This window comes from Pleurodeles waltl, chromosome 3_1 (assembly GCF_031143425.1).
Source record: "Pleurodeles waltl isolate 20211129_DDA chromosome 3_1, aPleWal1.hap1.20221129, whole genome shotgun sequence".
NCBI classification, from domain to species: Eukaryota; Metazoa; Chordata; class Amphibia; order Caudata; family Salamandridae; genus Pleurodeles; species Pleurodeles waltl.
This window is the reverse complement of record NC_090440.1, coordinates 745,349,117-745,367,096: the sequence shown is the minus strand read 5'-3', so window position 1 is coordinate 745,367,096 and position 17,980 is coordinate 745,349,117. Positions and strand designations below refer to the sequence as shown.

The 17,980-nt window shown below is 39.6% G+C and overlaps 1 protein-coding gene across 4 annotated transcripts in view; it reads right to left on the bottom strand.

Annotated features, from left to right (window-relative positions):
- QSER1 (glutamine and serine rich 1) overlaps positions 1-17,980 on the bottom strand; it is a 564,431-nt gene that overhangs the window by 377,801 nt on the left and 168,650 nt on the right. For 3 of the 4 annotated variants that reach the window (XM_069223515.1, XM_069223516.1, XM_069223517.1), the window contains exon 5: positions 5,845-7,392. The exons of the other annotated variant lie outside the window; for it this stretch is intronic. In XM_069223515.1, the coding sequence (XP_069079616.1) occupies positions 5,845-7,392 (1,548 nt within the window). The remainder of the gene's footprint in view (positions 1-5,844; positions 7,393-17,980) is intronic. 4 annotated transcript variants of the gene reach the window in all.

Genomic DNA, 17,980 nt, shown 5'->3' with positions numbered 1-17,980 from the left:
TAAAATGTCAAATGAAAAAACATTCACTGAAGCAGCTGTTTTAATAGTAATATGTTTTAGCTTTATTATCATCACTTTTTGAAGTAAATCACCACCTACCCAAGCACTAAATTTGCAGGCGGCTAGAATCTTACCTAAAAACTTTAGGGCAGCTACTTTAAAAAGAGGCCGGAAAATAAATCATCATCTAGTAGGGCACCTAAAGTGTAATGAAAATAAATGGTCTGTATTTAAAGTTAACATAAAAATTAAATACAATTAAATACACTTTGAACCATGTGTGTCACTGAAGAGAAAGAACCAATGACGGACAGAATGGGGAACAAATCAAACATTCACCCCCAGTCACAGATCTGGATTTAATCCATCATTTTTTTTGCTCGTCATGCCATTCCAGCTTGGACGCAGCCATATGCAAATCAGTCTTGCTCCTGTTCCCCACGGAAACAGTCCAGGTCCTCCTTGGACCAGAAACAAGCATCCTGGGACTAGTTTCAAAGTGTCAGCCCTCATCACCCAGGTTACCTTGAATCTGGTGGCCTAGCGAGCATGGAACCACTCCTGGGCGTACATTTCTCACTTATGGCGACAAATGCAAAAATAACAGATGGATGGAATGCGGAACAAATTGATCATTCACCAAACACTCCCCCCCATCCCCCCTCAAAGTCACAGATCTGGGTTTAATCCATCAGTTTTTTTTGCTCGTCATGCTATTCCAGTTTGGACTCCGTCATATGCAAATCAGTCTTGACCCTGCTCCCCATGGGAACAGTCCAGCCCGAACTGCCAAGCTAGGTCTTCCCTGGACCAGAAACGAGCACCCTGGGACTGCTTTTGGGTATCAACCCTCATCAGCCAAGCTATCTTGAATCTGGTGGCACAGCGAGCACTAAACCCACGTCTGGGTATACTCTTCCCACTTAGGGTGACAAATGCAACAAGAATAGATGATACACGGAACGCAGAACAAATCTGAAGAGAAAGGCAGACTTTGTGCTTTCACTAAAAGTGAAGGGAGACAATTGGAATGAAGCCACCGACCATAAGCAAAATTATTTTTGGGGGAAAAACAACAGTCTGGCTAGATGGCCAGATTTTAAAATTGCCGAATTTAGTGCTACTAAACTATTAGTCAAGGGACATGAAGACTAAGACTGGGTACTGAAAGGAGTGTGGTTAAGGTCTCTTTAAAATGCACAGGTGCCTAAAAAAGTAGCTGAACAAAAGTGTCTAACGAGTGTGGGTGATGCCATGAGCACATAAAGTGACATTCAGCTCATTGCAGACTTCATGTACAAAGCTAATGCTATGCTCTCGTTGGAAGCATATTATTAAGCTGTGGTGTGAAGTGTTGCTAATTACTAACTGAAAAATGGTAAAACAAGTTACTCAATGTTAATCTGAAACGAAACTTATTTTGTGCAAATCACAGTAAGCTGCTGTCAGCCAGAAAAATAAGCGAAAATGTGCCTAGTTGGAGAATCCCAGCTTCATCTATAATACGTTTTAAGGACAGAGCATGATGTGTCTTTAAGGACTTTGCTATTCAAGGCCGAGTAAATCCATGAGACTCTGAGAACTCCACTGTCAGCTAGACCCGGGAAGACCAAACACGTCATTGGCATCACCACTCAGTCTCAGCAATAGGCCGAGTAAATCCATGAGACTCTGAGAACTCCACTCTCAGCTAGACCCGGGAAGACCAAACACGTCATTGGCATCACCACTCAGTCTCAGCAATAGCCTCCAAAACAAGAAAAGATGGGTCAAATATCTGACCATAATAAAAAAAATAAAAAAAAAATAACGGTGGTAGAGGGCTCATTCTTTGAAACCAGTAGATGACAGGAATGTGGGGGCGTGCAGGTCAACACAACATAAATCAATAAATTACTACATCGGTGATGATCAACTGATCTGACACTGAGAAACCTCATCAACTTCCAAATTGCAGCACACCAAGCTCCCAGACAAGGGATCACATTTGTCAATCAGAAAACAAACAGTTATTTCAGGTTTATCCTACTTGTATTAGTTACAAGATTAACAGGCTAATAAGGTCTGACACGATTAGAAAGCCAAACTCTTTCCCATTTCAGGAATTAAGGGAAACAGGATGTCACAGGTTAAAAGACCTGTAAATATGGATATAGAGCCAAAGTATGCCTGTAAAATAATTTTAAAATTGTCGGAATATCTTTTATTGAATAAGAACTGATAATAACCATGAATAGGCAGGGTTTATATTATTTCAATTTTCCTTCTAGGTCTTTAACAGTAACATCACAACAATATCCTGAGAACTAATGCTCTGTAAGGATATTGATTATACAGAGAATAAAGAAAATGAAAAGAAATACCTAAACCAAACAGGTCAATGCAAGGTGCATGTTTTCTGAAAGGCGATGTAGAGATGCTAAATTTGGAGAAAAGCGGTGTCCCTCTAAGTTGGACATGGAAATAATAAGAGCCTAGAACAACTGTGATTTGGTAGGAGGGAAATCTTGTAAATCAAGTTCACCAGGATAAAACAGGTAGGTGAAATCTACTCCATGAACTAATCTAAACAAGCGTAACAGCAATGCAACCTTTAACATGGTGTTAACAACAGACAGTCCTATATAAACATAACTGACAGTGCCTGCAGGGAACTACCTCTACCCCTCTTGAAAAAACATGCAATCCAAACCATACTGTCATAAATAAAAAATAGGTTTTACAGGGCAACTCGTAAAGGGAAAATAACTTTACCCACAGGCTTCATAAATAGGGACGGTGAGCCTGTTTTTTAACTTACCATTCTGCATATGGGTGTTGGTTACCACTGCCTTCCTTGCAGACTTGACAAAAGGAAGGAAAATAAAGTGCAGCATGCTGAATGGTGAGCATGAGTTCAAGCCTCAACCTCCTTATGACCTGGCAGTTTGGAATGGGATATTCACACAGTAGCAGGGCAAAGACTATTTTTCATGAAGGTGGTTCCTGTCTGTAGTGGCATAGTATGAAGAAGATTAATTCAAGTGGGAGTAATTATTTCAGCATTTCACTCATTACCTTTTTGTATGTCTCAGTGAGGCGTACTAAGCATAACAGAAATGGTCGGGTATGGATCCCCTGCATTCTATGCCACATAAATTAAACAACACTTCACTGCTGAGGCCCCACATATATTCAGATAGGAAATGGCCTGCCAGTTTGGGCTGGGATGTTCCTATTGGAGCAAAGAAAGGCTGATTTCAAAAAGGCTGGTCCTCTTCTATAATGGCACAGGGAGAAAATAAATTATGGAATGGAATGTGACGCTAGTCGTTGCTGAGATACATGCAAGCAGCTGCTATCTTATAAGATATGTATCTCTTGCCAAACATATCAAAACAGAAAAAAGATCCTGCCATAGAAGAAATACTTTAGTAAAGAACAATTTAACTGAAGTAGGGATCCTGGTCTAGCAAGTTAATCAGTACATGAAAGAGTTGCACACATTTAGGAAAATCTACTTAAGGTCATCTCTAGTGGGGATAAAACCGGTTGATCTAGAAAATGATGAAGAACCAGTACAAGAAACCTTCATTGTAAGACAAGGAGAAGTACAGGGGAGTTCAATCCCACAGGTAAATAAATGGACATACTAGTAAGGGAATACTAAAAGAGAATGGAAACCCAAATGTGTGCTTTCAGCATGGAGTGAGATGCATTTTTCTGGCAAACTGAAAAAATGAGCCAAAAACAAAAGTGCCATCACTCAAAGTCCATCGTCCAATTATATACAGAAGAGTGGAGGAAACTGCTTTGGAGAATAACTCTGAATCCTCATCCAGGATTGCAGCATGCCCTAAAGCCAGGAGACCAGAACTCTTGTCAGGATAAATAACAAAGTTTGCAGTAGAGAGGAAAGTGACAGCTAAGCGCTATGCCCTGGGGAATTTCTGTGGACTAGAGAGGGCCACAGAACCATGCTGGGCTGAATCTGGGAAAGTGCATTTATGATGTGTCCTTGAACAGCAACAAGTGTATTTTATCAACACCGGAACTTCTCTCAAACCAAGGAGTAGCACCTTACACTGGCCATGGCAGCTTGCCAGCACAGTCCCTAGAACATTCTAGGAGCACATCCTACAGATGTCGAAAACAAGTAGAACTATAAGACAAGGTAACAGAAACAATTTACTCTAGCAACTGGTAAGGTCCTGGCCAAAAGGCCCATCCTGTATCACTTGTAATCCCATTATTACTTTCTTTTGTATGACAAAATATTTAACAAAAAACTTTCCCATTCTTATATAGAGTAACTTTTCACTTTCCTTGTGTCAACATTATCTTAAGTCATCTTATTGAAGGATATATATTTATAAAGATAGATACAGATGGGTATAGATAGAAAAGGCATAGCTCATTTGAAAAAGACAAAACAAGATGATGATATCTGGAGAATTGGAAAATTCCTGATTCCTTACTTCATGAAAAAGTGTTATACCGGTTTCTACTATCATGCTAATTTCCCACTGAAGAAAATCAGATGCCCTCTCTTCACAGTTAGATAAGAAGTTCTATAAAAATGTCTCCTTCTTCGGCACATCTTTATTGCCTTTTGAGGTATGCGATGACCCTTGGCGTCTGTCTTAATCTGATGTTGATATCTCAGTCAACAATATGAGCCCTCAGGAAGCGATTCTTGTAGAATTACTTTTGCTGCTATAGTTGGAGTATTCTTTTGTAGTAAGACATACTGGGATGATTAAGGAGTAAGTGCTCTTGCTGAACATTCACATCAAACCCAGTGACACAGTAAGAACTACCTGAAGAAAGACTAGCTCTGGAACTATTGGCTTGGCGCTTTGGTTAGAATGCAGAGCGGAGATTAAATACTGTAGCTAAGAGTGCCTCCTTAAAGTGATCGCTCATGTTTCTGCTGGACGAGTTTAACAACTCTTTTGTGGAGGCAGACATTGACTACCACAAGAGCATTAGCAATATTAGTAAGGAGAACCATAATAAGCAAATAGATTTACTCCCATAGTTACAGTATCCCTGATTCTTGTGAAAAGTATTGCAAGTAATCAATTTTATTAAGCATCTGGCTGCCTGTAACAAAAAAAGCAAAACACTTGGGATACAGGCCAGAAAATATTTCTGATCAGTTAAAAAACTTAAAGCTTTTAAAGATGCAGGATTTTGCAACAACTACTTCAGTAGTACAAACCCATACACACATCTTTAGTAAAAGACTGCTGGGCCAATCATCATACCAATCTCTCTACCTACTCCACAATTGAGAGGCACTGCCTAGTCTCACGCTTGCACTGTATTTATACACACTGCTACAGCTCTAGCTTATCAGTTGTAGGAATTTTGAGATTGTTTTTGCTAATCAGTACATTACAGAAGCCTGATGTCATCTGGGCTGAACAAGAAAATTGTGGTGGGAAACATTATTCCACAGCTTTCCAGAAAACAGAAATTACAGACTGTTTGGCCTTTTTTCTTTTCATTGTCAGAATTTAAGAGCATGCAATCCTGTACATTTTTTGATACTTTAAAAGTTGGGTATATTTTTTTATTTGCCTTTTGAGTGCAATGCAAATGAAGTACATTTAATGTTGCAGGTGTATTCAATTTTTTCAGCTACTTCATCAGTTACGAATATCTTAAATTGAACTCTCAAGATGAGTAATTTAGACAACATGAGAGGTTCATGACAAACTTACCTTTCATAATGGGTGGCTCTGAGCCCTACTAAAGCTTAGACTAATGCCTTTTATTAAACAGGAACAGTTTATCCAAAAGTCAAAAGAAAATAAACTGCATTAACAATGTTAAAAGTATTCAACAGATTTCCTTTACCTGCTTTTTTCTTTTTTTCAGAAGAAGCATCTATAGCAGACAATGCTGTTGGCATGCTCTTCCGCATAGAACGACTTCCTCCAGAATCTTCACGAGAAGAAGAAAATGAAGGTACTGTTTCCAAATTTTCCTTAAGCCCACTTTCCTTTTTATTCAATGTTTCTGTACTCTCAATACCAAGAGGAGCAACAGGAGTCATCAATGGCAAATTTGTAAAAGCCACATGTTGTAAAAAGGGGGCCCTCAGTACTGGAGCAGCTGGGCGCTTAGTCTGATTCAGCTCTTTAGCAGGAGGAGGGGAAAATGGCTGCTTTGGTTCGTCTTTTAGAAAATCTAAGAAAGAACCAATAAATCCAGACTTAACTTCTGGTTGCTGCTCTTCTACCTCTTTAATTTTTTGTCTTATTCTTTCTTGATGTTGAGAACCGTCAAGATAGCTGTCTGTAATATCATCTGGAGAATATGGCAGACTTAAGTCAATTCCCTTAGATGTTTGTCGTTTGAACAGTAACTCATTCTTCTCTTTCTGGTTTACATTTTCATCATTGGAGAAAAGTTCATTTGTAAAATGTGCACTTTCTTGATTTTTCTGTAGTTGGCTTTGGATTGTGTCTTTGCTCTGATGATCTGTTGTTGTTCCCAAATTACCACATGGCTTGGTCTCCATGTTTACCAATGGTAAAACTTTATTTTCATTACCATAATCAGCACCTGTGTTAAGCTTATTATCTCGTACAGAAGTTTCTTCCTTTAGATGACTGCCATGAGATAAAAGGTTTTGATTTCTAGTTTTATTGAATGCATCATTCTGAACACAATTGTCTTCCTCAATCATTTGGCCTGTGTTGGACTGTCTCTTAATGGTGGCAGAAGTATGCACTTGCTCCTTATTGCCATGTTTACCAGTTGAAGAGCATGTTTCACTTGGAACACTGTAGTCATTTGTTTCAGTGTGTTTATCAGTAGTTAGACTGTTTGACTTTACTGTAGAGACTGGTGAAATGTTTATGGAGACATGTCCATTTTTCTTAAAGATTGCATTTATCTTTTCATGGTCTGAAAGAGCTGGTTGTGGACGAGTATGGCTTGGAGACACTTGTCTAACCTTTAACTCAAAGTGATTTTTTTTATCATCCCTGTTTTCCACAGACATATTTCCATTGTTAGAAGCAGCTTTAGAAAACTCCTGTGTGGCCACCCGACAAGCTGTAGCTGCAGGGTTATCATTAGTATTTGAGATGGTATTCCGTTTATCAGTAAGGAGCAGGGACTCAGGAAAACACACTGAACCAAAAGAAACAACTTTGTTTTTTAAATCATACTGACTGGGTTGTATAAAGTTATCTTTTGAGGTCAGTTCTTGCTGCTGCAAACGTTTTGAAGACACAGTAATGTCCATCTTCATAGCTTCAGACTGTTGAGAATATAGCTGCTGCCGAGACGGCCCCCCATTGCTATAATTAGTATGACTGTCCATTGGAAGGAATGGATGCGTTATCCGCTGACAGCTCTGAATTTGCGATGCTGGTGTTGAAGTCTTTGTTTGTCCTATGAAAGTGAAGAACAAGTTACTTAACAGTAACTATGGATTCCAAGACTTGTGGTGTATGCAAGTTACCATTCTTTGAAGTATCCCAGGTAAAAAAATAAATGAAATGGACCTTTGTCTCTATTTACATTCATTACATTAATAGATATGTACCATTAAAACAGGTAAGCATAATCTCCTTTCTAATTTTCCCCAACATTCCATCATCTTCCAAACCCCTGGGAAAGTGTGATCTTTTCAACACTCATAGCTTTAACCCAAGCCCTGAAACAAACACCACAGGGCGAATAAGGCACATAAGACGTTAGAGAAGGTAGAGAGGGCTGAGTGGTAACCTGCATATACCACGGGGCTTGGGGGCTCCATAATTACGGGTAAGTAACTTGTTCACACCGTTCGCCATGTGGTGCATGCAGGCTCCCACTCTTTAAAACCGCTCCTATGAAACTGACAGCCTAAGCTGTAAAAATTCCAAACTAAAATGAAATAAGTAGCTAAAAAAATAATTTAAAAAACAGGGCTGAGGACGCACACAACAGACTACAGAATACTTACTTACAGTTGGCCACACGGCATGGGTGTGTGTTTGATAAATGTAGATAGGCTGCCAACACTCTTGCATAATTAGTCTGAATGCATTTGGAATTAATCTTATAGTAACAAAAGACAATACAAAGTATAGATCGTCAACAATGTTTATTTTTTGTCTTTATTTGTCAAATCATTTTGCCATTGTTCTCTTCTGATCTAGCCTTCATAAAAAGAAAGCAGTAAAGTATTACTAGTCTCAGCTTTTTTACAGTACTTATCACCGATACTGGAGTGAGGTCTCGAAAATATTTTTAACAGCTAACTTTCAAGTAACAGTAGAGCAGTTGAAAGCTTGTTCTCATGTTACATTTCGTGACATTTCGTCCCTAAAAAAAACCAGTGGAAAACTTAAGTTCTAATTGGCAATTACAAGGAGTGCAAGTACCAGCCCAGAGTGCGGAATGGTATATTACACACTGGGTCTGCAGCTACACACAAAAATAGGTTTTATGATTCCAAGTCACTGTCAATGTGTCTACTGAATCTTCTCCAAGAGCTTCACCCTGCTGAAATGTACCTTGTTGTACTTTAATTGTATTTTCATTAAAGCTATCTCTTTAATGGTTTTAATGTATAGACATTTCCATCTGTATTCATCCATATTTATTTTATTCTTTCTTAATTATTATCGTATATTTTTAGGTTGATTAAAAAATGAAATTGCAACTGGTGTATTTCCACATTAATTTAACGGACAAATGTGCCCTCAGAGTTTCATTTCTGTAGGTTTCTAGTGCACTAAGTAGTCACCTACATAGAATACTACTCTCAATTAAAGATTAGCACAGTAGTGCTAGCACAAGTAGTGCTAGCACAAGTAGGCGTATATTTAGCTATTTAAGCTTCATTAGGAAATACTGTTCATTTTCAGGTTTTGCCTCAGTGCTGTCGTGTAACTGTAGCAGCACTGATGTGAAGCCTATTTTAGTTAATGTAGAAAAGAGCTGATAGCATGTACCCAGGCCCTCCGTACAACCTGTAACTTTACTGTAAGAGATGAAAAGTATGTCCTTTGCCTCGTGAAGCAGGCAGTCCCTATGCAGCAATACCTGCAATACTTCACCCTTCTCATGCAGATGCAGTGGTGAAGGGAAGCAAATCCCATCATCAGTGCATCTCCATTGTGGCTGATGTTTCTCACTCAAGAGAGGCAATTTGTCCCTTCCCCTCTCTCACCCCCGTTCTACTAACCCTTTCCCCCACTGCTATTTGACCCACCCCACTCTTATTTGGCAATCACCCCCAAAATAAGTAACACCCATTCTCTCTACTCTGTTCACTTGTAGCTCATTCCACAACTTCGCATTCAAATTGGGCCAACCCCTACTCCATGCCCCGCCAGGCATTTAATTCCCGCTCCCCTTGAACACTTGTCTGCCCCCGACATCCTCCCCTCTAAGACGGATTAAGGTGATTCCATCCCCAACAACCCTCTTGGGTAAACTTATCTAGAGTTGCAAAGACTAAGACAAGAGAAGCTAAAGGCCCGCCCTAGCAGCACTGCACTGAGTCAGGTAGCAAGCTAAGTTCTTAAACTGTATGTGTGTGAGTGCACGTGTGCCTATTTGTGTGTGTATCTATGTCTGTTTATTTGTAAGTATATGATTGCATGTGTTGGTATATGCATGGGCGTATGTCTCAGTGCATGCCTGTGTGTTTGAACACTGTGGATGCCTGTGAGGATAGAATGATTTGCCTGCTGCCCTGTGCTCTGAAATGCTTTATCTGACACAGGGTGGTTATTCCTGGCAATCTGCAGACAAGGAGAATGGAGGTAATCCCTTGCAACATGCTAGCCCTGAACAATGGTGGTAATTCTTGGCAACAGGTTGGCCATTGTACTCGCAGAAGTTCCAGATCCAATGTTGGCCCCAGCAAGTGGTGCTAATAACTGCCAACAAACTGGCTTCTTGCACAATGGTGGTAATATCTGGAAATATGCTGACACTGGCACATTCATAGTAATCTCCTAGCAACATGCAGATCCAGTAACATTAGAGGCAATCTCTGGCAACATGCAGACCCTTGCACAATGATGGTGATATCTGATAAAATGTTGGGCATGGCATAACAGTAGTGATCCCTAGAAACATGCTTGCCCTAACACAATATTCACAATTACTGGTAAAATGCTGGCACTGGCACAATCGTGATAACCCTTGTCATATTGCAGGCAGCCATGGTATGATGCCAATGTGCATCATTCTGAATACAACAAAAAGTTCAGACAGGCAGAGAGAAGAACTACTGTGATCATTAGTAACAGGTATGTTAGTGTACATGCTTAGCTAACCTCTCTGAAACCCAAGACAAAGGTATTTGCCACTGTCCGGGTTTTTGTAGAGTGTTGGAACCTTCTGCATTTTGTAAATGCTTGTTTCAACTTAGTATATGCAGGCTAAGACCAAGGGCATGAAAATTCATTCATTAGAAGATCTAATTTCAGCAATTTCAATTTTTTTCAAAATAAGCATATGCTGAGAAGCAGATTATTTTCCAATTGCAATTATGTGCACCAAATCTGTAAAAAGTGAAGCTGGGAGCCTTAGTTACAATTAAAACACTGAATAACTATGCCGTGGCCATCCAGTGAGCAGCAATATATTCTTATGAATGTAACCATGCAAACTGACATAAACCCCAAACATTAGATCAAACATCTATTTCATGAACGTTAAATGACTTCTAAGTTTTGAAAAAGGTTCTAGAATTCAATGTATAGCATTTATTTTTTCCAATACATTACTTGTTGAAGGGCAATTGTTTTACTGTTACAATAAAAAAAACATACAATATACAACTTATTCCAAAAGTAATAACTCATACAATTAAACGTTGTTTCCAGCATTTATATCATTTCACTCAAGCTACACAATACACACAAGTTCATCATAAGCCAAATATTCTAAGATAATGCTTTATCAATAATTTTAAATCAATCCAAACAAATATGGCATTCATCCTCAAAAATGATGTTTATATTTCTTCAAACTGCTCTACTTTCTTTTAAGCATTACGTTTTTAAAAGGTATGAAGGTGGTATTCCATGTGGCAGCCAATAACTATTGCTGCAGGAAAATATTACTGCACATCAACAGAAGGACATTAATGAATCCACAATGTCTCCGAATACTACAAAATTATACAAAACAAGACCAACTTTCCTGTAGATTTTGAGTCACAGTAGAAATCTACAATTAGTCATTTTTCCTTTCGTGTCTCTGCTCCCTTAGCTAAATCTACCTGCCCGATGTCCATTTTAAGTATCTGTCTGAGATTTCATACAAAGGAGTACTATATCCAAAAACATTCCGAGACCAAAATCCATTTGAGGTACCCTATTTAGCATAATGTGTTTTTGAAAAACCATTTCCCTGGGGCTTTTCTATACCCCATGTTTTTTATTTGTTAATAACGTTTTCAAATGAAGGCCATCAATCCAAAAAGACACTCCAAAGATCTTTTGCTTAGGCCAAATCCTAAAAGGAAACACAATACAAATATACAAATAAAGTCTCATATAGGACGCTTGGAACAGCACATCTGTTAATTTGTAAGCCTGTGACAATGTCTCATAAAGAGTCCTACTTACTGTTTAAGCCATTAATGTTTGGCCTCCGTTTTAGCCGCATGACAATAGCATTTAAGTTCTTTGACACAGAACTGAAACAACGGCTGGGACAGTTTTTCTTTTTTTTTTTCCCAATAAGAGAAGAAAATTAAACAAACAAATATGTAGAATTAAAATTAATTAGGGAGGTCGAGGCTATTATTTTATTTGACACTTTTTCCAATACCCCTCCCTTAACAGTCATATGTAATAATTGTGTCCAAATAAAAAGAATGGAGTGCAGATTCTTGACTGCTCTTATTTACCCGACACTAATATTTGTTTTCTGTCTTAATATTATTACCCTTTGTTCATACCTGCATCTGTATTCTACGGTTTGAATATATCTATACCTGTGTACTCTGCAAATGATTCAGCAGTCCTACACCCTCACCACGCATTCATTTAAGAGCATATATTTAAAAAAGCCTCCAAACATATAACCCAGTTTCAGACCACTGAATACATTGAACGTATCTGTTTAGATACAGGACTACTCTGTAGAGCTCTCAAAAGTAGCATGTTAAACTACATATTGACTGAGATGGTGTTGTGTGGTGCCTTAAGCACACTCTCTGTAAGTACACTGAAGACATACAATAATCAGTTTTTAGAGACCTTCAATTTACATTTCAGAACTTAGGGGAAGAACATATATGCTCTTAAAACAGGGGTGGATATATATCTTGGCCCAAGGGGTGAGGAAGTGGGGGACAATAAACATTTCACATGTACTGAAGGCAACCACAAACCCATACACGTTTACATGTCTACGGTCTGGTCTGCTCTTATGTGCAAATACTGTATTGCTATTGTTTTCTACTTTAGATACATGGTTGAGTAGACCCAAGCACATTGTTAAATTACCAGCAGAAATATTGGCATATTAGCCTGGGGTGTCTCTTGGAATTGTCAAAGCAGAATTCATAAAATGGAGCAGGGCCGGAAAAATAAACATTAGCATATGAACATGTATTAAAAATATTCCACACTAATGTGGACATTTGTATAGTTAATGCTGGCCGATAACAAAGGGAGGTCAGTATTACCTGGAGAAAGCAAAAGGCACATCTGGGAAGCTTATGGCCCCAAATAAACAAAGAAATTGTAACTTCCAGTATTGAAAAGAATGACCTAGGAAGATAAATTGGTGATTACTGTAAGACACAGCAGCTTGCGTAGTAAAATAATTTTTGATAAGGTTAACCTGTCCTACTAATGAAAAAGTTTTTTTCATTTATTATTATTGAAATGTCTTCCAAAAGAGGTGTATAAAATACTTTACTCTGTTGGGAAGAAAGGCCAACAGGAAGGGTCTGAATTCGGTCATTATTTAATTTGTATCCAGAGACTTCTCCAAAGGAAACTGTGATAGGCTTTATAGTGGAAACAGCTAGGTATGGGTTCAGGAAATGAAAACTAGCACACCCTTAGTATACACCATAACTTTAATGTTTTGGACACCACAAAGGTTATAGGTAAGCTGTTGGATTCAACCAACTGTCATAGGGAAAGTTTCATATAAAGTGCATGTGCAACCGGTATGCAATCGGTATCCATTTAATAGCACAGGGAAATGATTGAGGTTGCCCAGAGAAATGACCATTCTACACGGCTGAATGCCTTTTAGGCATCTAATGATATGAAATATATTGTCGCTAGCATTGTTTGCGCTCAGTCTATCAATACCATAACAGTATTTGTGTGCCCTATGATATCTGCACCTGGAAATCCATGGTGATCAATTTTGAAATAATATGTTTTAATCTGGTGGCTATTAAAGGCATATAATGGTTGTAATCTGCACAATGTTGCTATAGGATGATAAGAGCCGACTCGTGGGTGAGTGTAGTTCTCTTTTTTGGAAGTGGATGAGGCTGCTTCTTTAAATATTTTATTTGTTATTTGGAGAAAGAAAGGAAGTATTCCCTTTCTCAATATTTTACAGGGTAAAGTGTCCATGTCTAGTCAGGCTGAAAAAACTGATTTTAATACATCCTGGAGTTTTGCTGTGACTGGGGCTAAAGGCATGTCTTTTTTTTCCAGACAATGAGAGAGCAGTATGATCTGATCTTAAAACCGCTCTATTGCCTGCATTTGTGTAGGTCTATCTATTGTAGATCTATATAAATAGGAGCAGTAATTCACGAAGAAATCTATATTTTTTAACGTAGGTAAACAGGTTTTCTTCCTAGTCTGGAATTTCTCTAATAGACTAAGTTGTAGCTCTGTCTCAAGTGTAGATAGCTAATAAGCCTCCAGCTTTATATTATGCGCTAGGCTGCTTGTTAAAGTTTGTTGTGTATAATGACTTAATCTGTAATCTGAGGTAAGGGTAACTCACTGCACATCGTATTATGAAGAGGGTTCTGCATTTGAATGAATACATAATGTTTATGCTCAAAGGAGGCCAGCTGCCATTTAAGACCTATTTCTGTGCAGACACCTTATTTAGGCTTAAGCAAAAAGGTGGCTGTGTAAAGGAGAGAGCGCACTTTCCAAATATAAGCTACTGCTTTTTTGCAAAGCCCATGATGACGTAGAACGATAGGGGGAGTGCTCTAAATGGTATGCACCCAGCCACAGAGTGCGTGAACTATCACCCCAAAAGGGGTTACAGTTATGATATGCAAAGAAGGAAAACCACGGCACATCCCAGGAAGTTGTAATGTTCCAGTTTATTCCTCGTAATGTCTTTAGATGAAACAATGGCATGTGGCCCAAGCAGACATCTTGGAGCCAGAATCAAGGATGACAACAGAAATCCTTATCAAATGGACAGCAGCACAAATAAACAAAAGCCGACACGTGTTTCGTCTGGGTAGACTTTATCAAGGCTATAGTAAAGATATTGGCTCGATGTTCCAAAGTGCCAGAGACAGATTGATGTCTTATGATTTGAAAAAGCGGTCAAGAAAGGAAAAGCATGAGGACCATGGTAAGCCTCAAATATCTCCACGCGTTTCTCACTGCGTTGTGTTGGCGGCGCCGCAAATAGTGATTACTCATTGCTTGGAACATTACAACTTCCTGGGATGTGCTGTGGTTTTCCTTCTTTGCACCTTATTTAGGCTGTTGCAAAGTATTCTGTGACTTCAAAGAACAGCATATTAAGTTATCTACAGCACACTGGATATTATTTAAAAATATCTTCATGAGAACCAATTGTATTTGATATAAATCTCTTCATTTAGCAGAGCCCAATACAATGTACATTGTGGTCTAACCTCCCTTGCAGTGCTTAATCTTAAATCTAAGGTTATGAGGCCATGATCCTAAACCAAAATTGAATGGTGTTTGACCACCCAGCTTGAGGTTCTCATTTCCCCAGGTCTCTTTGCAGTGAATATTGAGAAGTAGCGTCCAGGACACACTTTAATCTGTTTTTTGGTCCCTGGCTTTAGTCAAAAATGTTATATTTGGTAGTCTTGAAAATATACCATCACGGTTCTAGATTGAGCACATTGTTAAGAAGTAGCATTCCGCATCCTATGAGCTCTGGCTACAGTTAACAATAGGAGTACCCAACTTTCTCTTCTTCTAGTATTTTCTCTCCCAAAAGATGTGCTGTTTTTTTCGTACAAGTCAACCATTCTATTGTACGTTCAGTACCATCTGCAATTCCTACTATTCTTATGTTGTTTCTCTATTTCCTTGCATTTCCATGCAGTGCACTTTATATGTAGATTCTATTGTGAGGTTTCTTCTTGCATTTCAGATTTTCAATTTCTCTGATCCATTTGTTAGTCTGGGTGATCATGCCAACTTTTTTTGTTTTAAAACTCTTTATTGGAATTTGCAAATCATGCAAGGAAAGAATTGGTCACAAAGTGCGACTGGAACAATGACAATATAATTGTGATAGCGACATATAGTTAAAGATGAGTTTATAGCCGAGCATTACTTATGGATGTAAGGAGAGAAAAAGCTCTCAACTGTTGAATAGCTAATACATTAATCCAAATTGTCACTCTGTGTGTGTGGTGGGGGGGGGGGGGGTCAACAAGAGAAACATTAACAGCCATATTTCATAACAAGAACCAAGAAAACATTGGTCAGGTCAGAGTTGAGGACGTATGGTAGTGGTGGGAGTTCATCATATGGTGTTGCGTAGTGTTGCAAGCTCATTTATTGAGGGAGGTGTACGCATGGAGTTAAGAGTATCATTCCAGCAAGAGATTAGAGGAATAGCTCCAATGTTCTCAGTTTTGGCAAATTAAAGCAAGTAAATCTTATGTGTGAAAGCTAGGGGGCGCCATATTGTTTAAAATGTTGCTTTTGTGCAGGACAATTTGTGGGAGAGTGGTTCCACTGCCATCACATGCCACAGGCGGGTAAATCACTGTGCCATTGAGGGTGTGTACGGTCGGATGACTTCTAAGTAGACTGAGGGATGGAGCACCTAATGTCGTAACTGAAGATTTTGCAGCCTAGCAACATCAGAGAGGTGGTATTCTGTCTTACATTGGACAAAGGATTTTATAGAAGGTCCCAAGAATAGGTCGTGCAGTGCTCTGTAGTCCCAGAAAGCATGTGGAGACTGGAGGAGGCAAAGTCTGGGTTGCTTAAAATTAGGGGATTCGGTGAAGGGAACGTTGTCAGTCCTCTTGTTAGTGCTAGTTTATCCAACATATCTAAGACCGTCGTAGTCGGGGGTAGCAGCACAGGGCGCTATGTGGCTGAGTGTGTTTAGCAAGCCAAGCCAAGTTTCACAAAGGCCTAAATACTACCTTCCTGTCCATATGGAACCAGTGGCTTTCACATGTCACCCAAGCGGAAATGTATTGCAAGTGTGCTTCCCAATAATACACCAAGAGGTTAGGGCAGGCCAGTCCCCCATCACAGGGTTGCGTCAAGAGAGCGTTAGAAATTCAGGCCGCATCCCATTCCATATAAACATGCACAGGTCACGATGAAGCCATGTAATATCGTCCTGTGGGATTAGTGTAGGGAGAGTCTGGAAAAGGCAGAGGACTCGTGCTACGATATTCTTTTAACCAAGTTAACCTCCCCCTGCCACAATATGTAGAGAGACCGCCATTTCTGAAGATCCTCCATAATCGCACAGTAGCCAATTTGCAACCGTCCAGGTAGTGAGTGTGGGTGAGAAGTTAAGGTCCAGATATCTGATCGCACCAGAGGAAAGATTGGAAGGGGGCTAGTCCTTGTGACATGGGTACATCATGTTTCTGGACCATCAGATTGAGTATACTCGATTTAGACATGATCACCTTGAAGCCTGAAGTAGCTGCATAGGCGCTAAGGCAAGATACCACGGCCAGGAGGAAATGGCAGGGCGCATCAGAATAAGAAGCAGGTCATCCACAAATAAATTAACTTGATGTAGCTGCCCTCCAAAAGGGATGCCCTCTATCTCCTTGGTGCAGCGAACACTGATGGCCAACAGCTCTACCGCTAGGGTAAATAAAAGCGCAACAAGGGACAGCCTTGTCTGGTGCCCCTGCCAATGGAAACAGGGTCTGTGGGATGCCCATTGAGCCTGATGGTGGCCATAGGAGCCACACAGGAAGGCATTTGCCATCTGTTTTAAAGAAAATATCTTTCTTATTTACCTGTTCAATTTTATATGTGTTTTTGTGTTGATTTGATTTCTGTAACTTCCTTAAATGTGAGTTTAAGTATATCCGTGGCAGACCTTTCTGCTTCCTTGTATTTTTAATAATAATTTTGTTGCTTCCGTCATCAGACTTGAAGCCCCTCTCCTGGATAGCTCATATCTGGTTAAATTATGTGGATCAGCTGTCTGCTTGTGGAATTCAGATTCTCCTAAATCACCAGTACAGGCTGAATCAGTGGGAAGACATAATGGGCCCGGTTACAACTTTGGAGGAGGCGTTAATCCGTCCCAAATGTGACGGATATACCACCAGCCGTATTACGAGTTCCATAGGATATAATGGACTCGTAATACGGCTGGTGGTATATCCGTCACTTTACCGTCACTTTTGGGACGGATTAACACCTCCTCCAAAGTTGTAATTAGGCCCTATATCTTTTAGCTAGAGCTTTAATAGCATAATTGGAGGGATGCTGAAGCACAGATTTTCTTAAATAGCGGATCATTAGTGTTATCTGCAATTATCTTGGCTCGTCTATGAAACACACTTTGTTCTTCATTCTCTGGCAAATGGCTGGAGTACTGTAGTAAAGCAAAATACAAACGCTGTGGGATAGCGTAACTGGATGGCTTCCCATGCCACTGGATTCAAGCTAGCCTGGTTGATGAGGGGTGAAACCCCGAAACCGGTCCCAGGATGCTTGTTTCCAGTCCAGTGAGGACCTGGCTTGGCAGTTCGGGCTGGACTGTTCCCATGAGGAACAGGGTCAAGACTGATTTGCATATGGCTGGGTCCAAACTGGGGTGG